The sequence below is a fragment of the Chenopodium quinoa genome, unplaced genomic scaffold (assembly GCF_001683475.1).
Source record: "Chenopodium quinoa cultivar QQ74 unplaced genomic scaffold, ASM168347v1, whole genome shotgun sequence".
Classification (NCBI taxonomy): Eukaryota; Viridiplantae; Streptophyta; class Magnoliopsida; order Caryophyllales; family Amaranthaceae; genus Chenopodium; species Chenopodium quinoa.
In genome coordinates this window covers 3,808,441-3,815,538 of record NW_018744996.1, presented here as the reverse complement: position 1 = coordinate 3,815,538, position 7,098 = coordinate 3,808,441, and the positions used below count along the sequence as shown (strand labels likewise).

At 38.8% G+C, this 7,098-nt stretch overlaps 1 protein-coding gene across 1 annotated transcript; it reads right to left on the bottom strand.

Moving 5' to 3' along the window:
* Nucleotides 1-2,233: 2,233 nt before the first annotated feature.
* Nucleotides 2,234-4,735, bottom strand: LOC110707391 (nuclear intron maturase 3, mitochondrial-like). Its single transcript, XM_021885424.1, has one exon. It carries the CDS (start codon nucleotides 4,561-4,563, stop codon nucleotides 2,269-2,271), a length of 2,295 nt encoding a protein of 764 aa, XP_021741116.1. The 5' UTR covers nucleotides 4,564-4,735; the 3' UTR covers nucleotides 2,234-2,268.
* Nucleotides 4,736-7,098: the final 2,363 nt, after the last annotated feature.

Here is a 7,098-nt window from a genome sequence, read left to right as displayed (position 1 = left end):
TATTGGAAAAGGTAATTTCCCATGGAAATATCCGTCGGAAAGTACATATATTCCGACGGATTTATATTTTGTCGAAAATATCCGACGAAATGAAAATCCGTCGGAAATTTCGATTTTTCCATAGAATAATGTGTCCGTCGGAACCAGACTGTCGGGATTTACTTGTTTTCTAGTAGTGTAATTTTGCTTGTAATAGGTTTTTGCCCTGTTTTAATAAAGAGTCTTTATTAAAAACCCCTTATGTTCATGGTTTTTCATCTTGTTTAGGGCCAAGAAGTTTTCCTGCTAAATCTCTCTTTGCATTCTTGAGTTCCTTAGGCTTAGTTATTTTATTTCCGCAAAAAGTTTATTATTTGCCACTGTCATCATTAAAAGTTTGCTAGCCATATGCATTTTCTTTTTCTTTTTTTTTTAAACCACTTGACAGTTCTCGAATCCTTAGAACATTGGAAACAGTAGATGCTCTCTAAGTTCATAAAAGTCTGTTAAAAACATTGGAAACAGTAGAAGTCTTTTTACTACTAAACAATTGCTTAGGGCCTGTTCAGTTCAGTTTACTTACTAATTTTTTTTTCTCATAAACAATTCATTTCAACTCTATTCCGTTCAGTTGTTTTCCGTAAATCGGAACAGACCCTTAGATGATTTATGTAAAAAATACTCTTGTTTGTTTTAATAAGTTATATTTATTGTATACTTCCAATATATATAGCTAGCCATTATTTAAAATCATGGATTAGATACCTTCAATTTGAAAATTCTAATGTCGTCTTATGACTTTTGACTATCACAATTTTTATTAAATGGAGATTGAGATTATTTGTTTTTTTATTTATTTTTAATTAGTAATTTTACTTCTGTCAGGAAAGGTAAGTCCGATGGAAAAATCCGTCAAATGAATTCAGTCATTAGATGCTCTCTAAGTTCTCGGATCCTTAGAACATTGGAAACAGTAGATGCTCTCTAAGTTCATAAAAGTCTGTTAAAAACATTGGAAACAGTAGAAGCTCTCTAAGTTCATAAAAGTCTGTTAAATTCAGTCAAATGAATGGAACACTTCCTGCATATCTTCGAGAATACTAAGAGTTAATAAGAGGGGATGTACCCCATTAATGTTGTTAAGGCCTGCTCTTTCACTTCCCAAAGATAATGCACTTAACATGGTACATATCTATAACTCCTAATCAACTATAAGTAGTACCAGAATTCTCACCTCAAATTCTCATCATCTCTAACTCTCGTTCATCTTAACTATAGATGATATAAGAATTCACCTCTCAATGGAAAGCGTACGCGAATGTGCAAAAAATCTGTGGGAGATGATCTCCAAATGCGTACAATACATTGCTAAAGATGTACGCACAGGTACAGAGTATCTGTGGGAGATGATCCGCAATTGTGCTGAAAAGCTATGTGAGCTTATCTGCAAATGCGTACAATACAGTGTTAAAGCCGTACGCACAGGTACAGAGTATCTGTGGGAGATGATCAGTAATTGTGCTGAAAAGCTATGTGAGCTTATCTGCAAATGTGCAACAGAAAGTGTTCAAGCTTTATTAGCATTAAGCCAGAAAATACAGAAGCGTTACCAGGGGTTCGGGAAAGAAAATGAGCACGTAGCGGTTCTAATCAAGAATCTGATATATCTCTGTATGCAAATTAAGAAGCTGGTAATCCTATGGAAGGCACCAACTAAAGCCATTGCTGATATAGTTAAGGTTATCTTTGATATCATATGTACAATTATCAGGTTTTTTAAGCCTGGGGATTACTGGTAACGAGAGTTGTACAAGCTGATATCCTGCTATGTTACTCCTATGAAGTTTGTTTTCGTGCTGAGAGATGTTACAGTGTAAAATCTCAATGTTAAATAAAATTTCAGTTTGTTTGTTGGTTTCACAATGTAGTCTTTTTGCTTAATTGTCTATAACCAAGAACAATAACATATCATTACTCAGATAATTTCTGTTTGAGATATAGCTGCTAACTGCTAAAATTACTGGCATTTTGTTCAGTAAATGACTCGAGTGATTAGCTATTTTTTAGGTGAATTAGATTGATGTTGGTTAGTTGGAGTTCTTTTAGGAATAAGTGATTTAGTGGCTGATCAACTTATAAGAAAGCAAGGAAATTTATGCTCGTATATTCACTCAATGAAATTAATGTACCTTGTACAAATCACTATCCGTACCAATCTATCAATGTCTACTGTAAGTGTAACGACAGTAGGAGATCAAGAGAAGAGCAAAGCCGGACCAGAATGATTAATTAATCAACTTCAACAAAAGAAGTGCAGTCAATATCTTGTAGAGTTATCTTACCCAAGTATAGATCACTAACATGATAAGCACATAGAGCAAAACACCTCCTGTCCAAACTGTCATGGATAGCAGCCATTCCTGGAACCCATTTCTTTTGGTCCCCTGGATTAATGTTTGTGCGATTTTGCAGTAGCAAAACTCGGTAAGTAATTGTATCATTACATTCACAAAAATGAGCAGCACACGTAATAGATGGCGCATCATATGCTAATCTGATGAGATTCAAGGTTAGAGCACTATCAACAGGTTTTGGATCTGAAAGATGACCATCTCCTGTTCTTTTTACATCCCTTTCAGAGGGAAAGTACATTTCCTCATTTCCATCCAAATCTGAAACTTTCAAATCCTTCGAAAAATGCCTAACGGTTTCAGCTTTTGTAGCATCGTGTTTTTCTGCTAGTGTCAAGAGACAGGAGAATCTCAAATGATAGGATACAACTGTTTTCACCATTTCAAAGTTACGACAGCAGCAAAAGTACTCGAGCCATCTTCTTCCTACCCCTGCATACCACTTTATGATATCAGCATCTTCAAGGGCAGCCAGCAAGCTGATCGGCCTAGGACGACCCATATCATTGGTAAATCCTGCAAGCCTGACTGCCTTTCTAACCAGCTCAATGGGTGCCGTGATTTTCATGCAGAGTTTTGTCAAATCCTTGACTGTCCTCTCACTGTATTTCCTCTCCTCTTCCTCTTCCTCTTTCCTTTTTTCTTCCTCTAATGCCTTCCTAGCCTTCACAGGATTCAAATGCTTGTCAACTTCCTTTTGAAACTTATCATAGGCATCAACAAGCTCTTGTGGCAGCTGATCTCTAATTCTTTTTAACGAAAGAAAATCACCAGCAGTAAGCTCTCGATGCCAACTCCATCTCTCTTCCACTGACTCCAAGAATTCCTGCACTACTTCATCCGCCCAAGAGCTAAAAATTTCTCTTACTTCATTCTCAATCTGGTAATCAAACTTAAACCTGTTATTACTATTCTTCAACTTATCAAATACATGGCTAAATATCTTCATCCCCAACATTCTCCTATTCCTTTCCCTTGCATTTTTCATCTCCATCAACCTAACTTCCTTCTGCCTACGAAACTTCAACCGTGCCCTCTTGGCCTTCTCAGAGAGAGGAGGCCGAAGGACAGAAGGTGTAACAGCCCGAAACTCCATCCCCAAAAAATCAATTTTCTCTGAAACAGCACTATGAATAACAGTCCTCAATTTATCCACCTTCAACTCCAACTCCCCTTCCAAATGCTTAACAACCCAATTCAACAAATCCATAGCCACCACCTTCGACCCGGAAGTGATCAACAACACCTCATCCAAATACCTAACAGCATACACCTTCAAAGGCTTATACACAACACCATCACTCACCTCATCATCAAACTTAGGGTTCTGCTCATTCATCCGAAGCCGAATCTTCTGAACCTTCTTATCAAAACCATTCAAGTAAACATTAATCAAAACCCCACACAACCCACATTCTTGAGGCAATCCTTTCCCTAATTCAAACCCACCCAATTCAATTTTCGCCGCCTCGGTCTCAAACAACTTCTCAATCAATCCAATCAATCTCACATCATCAATTCTATCCCCTAACACAGAACACAACCTATTAACATGCCTAGAATCAAAAACAACTCTATCAAATGCAACAGTAAACCACCAATTAGGGTTTTCAACCGAGTTTTTCATGTATCGAATCGCGGTATGCCGGCCTAAACCCTCTCTACCCCCATAAACAAAGGTGGGAAACCCACCATCATAGATTAAATCAAGCACCATTCTCAAAGCTTCAATCACAACTTTAAGCTTTAAATTGGGCAAAACAAGAGATTTACCTTTACTTTGAGAAGAACCCAATTTGAAACAGCAAGATCCCACATCAAATTCATTGCTAGAAAGTTCTCGAGCGAGTTGATAGAGGTCGAACCGAGTCGAAACCGAGTCAAGAGTGAGTTGAAATGAGCGAGTTGGGTGAGTGAGATTATGGGAAGCTGTGAAGAGAACAGAGGGTAAAGCGACGATGTTTTGGAGGAGATTGGAGAATTTGCCATTGTTGTAGTGAGAGAAGAGCAGGGTTTTGAGTTGGGGTTTAGTGAGAGGTTTAAGGGTTTGGTCAAGGTCAAAGGAGAGAGAGTGAGAGAGGGTTGAATGGAGGAGAGAGAAAGTGAAATTGAAAGTGGGTGTTTTGATTGATGGGTTTATTGCTCTTAATCTTCTGGTTAATGCAAAGAGCATTGAAGCTTGAAGGATTTTACTAGAGTGACAAACAGAGGAAGAAGAAGAAGTGAAGGGGAAGAAGGAGACGAATTGATGTTTGGATTTTGAGGAATTTGAGTTTCGGAATGGTCCATTAACTCAATTGTGTGGCTAAGTCCATCTAATTGTGGGCTAGTAAACAGTGGGAAAAAATTTGACCGTATCCAGTATCCACTAAGGCAATAACTCATTTCATCATGACCCGACACGATATGAATTCAAACTCGAAGTTACTGAGAGAGAGAATCGAATATGACCCGATTTAAAATCCACCCAATTTGACCCATTGATTATACTTCGTATTTTGTAATGAACTAATGACATTATGCTTTATACTATTTGGGATAGTTTTTTAGCATGAATAGAATTCTAACCCAAACTCGACCAGTTGACCCGAATCGACAAGTTCCATAAACAATAATAAATAACGTTAAGGCCTTATTTTGTTCACATCATTTTTACTTATTTCAAGTCTCATAAATTCTTATATGGGTATATAAAGGTTATCTAAGTTGAAGTTACAGCTAAAATAAGTTTTAATACAGAATAAGTTTTAATAATTACCAATAAGATCATATTAGTTTAGATGATTGGCAATCAGGTAAATTGAACACATCCTAAGAACATACGAGTATAATAAAAGGAAGTAATAAGTGGCAAAAGATTCACGTTGACACTATTTGTTCAATCTCTTGACATATACAAAGTACTCCCTTCGTTTCATATTAATCGCAACAATTTTCTTTTACATCCGTTTCATATTAATTGCAACACTTCTATATTTAGAAAAGACCCACCATTATTTTATAATATTTCTCTCCCACTAACCTCACTTTCACAAATATTTTATTATTTCTCTTTCCTACCAACCTCACTTATACTACTTTTTTTTATTATTTATCTCTCCTACCAACAATACTTTATTTTATAAAAAATCCTCTTTTGGATCCCACCTTATAAATTTTCTTAAATTTTGTGAACACCCTAGTGTTACAATTAATATAAAATAGAGGAATGACTTAAGTAGAATGTGATAAGAGATGCCTAATTTATCAGGGGTGATATGGCATATTTTAGATTTCAGAAAAGGTTAAGTTTACAAAAATCTTTTGATTCCCTTTTTAATCTATATCACGTTTATAAACTAGGAATTTGTCATGCTACTACACTATTTTTATTTTTGTAAAGCTTGTTGGTAAATGGTCATTGTTTCGGGGTTTTCTGATGTCCTGCGGGAGAGTTACAACACCGAGACTGGAACCGGACGCCTGTACCTGCAAAATAACGGAGACTCCTGGGAGCTCCGCCTCCAACGATCAAGTTAGTACTTGTTTGAGGAGTAATAAGTGCGGAAATTAAAGGGGGAAGATCTGGTTCCTCTAGGGGAGGAGTGATCAGTGTGTTCAGACTTCTCTAGGTGAGAGTAATTAATTGCCGAATCCCCTTTAATGAGGATTAATTAAGTATTTATAGTCTTGAGAAGCGTGCCACTCTCTAGGTTTAGGGTAAACCTAGGCTGACTGGGCCTCTAAACAGGATTGGGCCTTGTTGGCCGGTTTTCCCATTTGGCATGGGTGGACACGTGGCGTGTCTCGATTGGTCCATAGAGGACGTATCTGTGATTGACACGTGGCAGGCTCCTATTGGCCTACGTGAAGGACACGTGGCGGAACCTGGCTGGTCCACTTGTCAGACGGTGATTGGTGGATAAAAATCCCCTAATCATTTGCCCCTCACAGGTGGCACGTGACTGGTCACGTGTCACCTGTGACAGGTGCCGCATGGTGACAGGCGACGGCCTGCTACAGGTGTCACCTTGCAAATGGCCGAGAGATTTTCCCGCCCAAATTTTGAATTTGGAAGCGACCCTTCGCCTTCTCACTTTGCCTATATAAGGAAGTGCTGACTTCGGTCATTTTTCACATTTGAGAACTTTGCGAGAGAACATTCGGACCCCTGAACTTGCTCTGACACTTTGGACTTTTGTTGCCTACCGCCTGCTCTGACAAGCCGTTTGCAAAGGATTTCAGAATTTCATCAGTCGTCACTCGTTCAGGTAACCGTCGGTTCTCTTATTCTTAATTTTTTTCTTATTATTATTTTTTGAAATGGCACCATGGAAGCACACGACACGACCTAAGTTAGTGATCAGCCGGTCACCGGGGACGGCTGAATCTAGGACTAGGAGTGCCGCCTGCCCTTTTCTGGACCCATCTTTGCCCTTTATACAAAGTCCGACTGTATCTGTGTCTATGCAGAACGTGATGGCCAGAACAAAGAAGACTGCTAGGATCTCAAACTCGGACGGATCCTCCCAAAGGGTGCCCATTAGTGAAACATCTGACCAGGCGCCAGATGTAGAAGGGAAACAAGGCGGCTGCCAAGCCGACAGTTCTGAGGGAGGGGTCAAGGTGGTCCCTTCCCATTTTACCGTTGATATGTCCAACTTTTCTCCTGCTCCTTCTAAGGGAGAGGAGGCGGGCCCCTCTGGGAGAGGGGAGGAGTCGTCCTCTT

What these genes read in the sequence shown, in the direction of transcription:
- LOC110707391 (XM_021885424.1), bottom strand. Translation starts at nt 4,563, where the DNA reads ATGCTCTTTGCATTAACCAGAAGATTAAGAGCAATAAACCCATCAATC.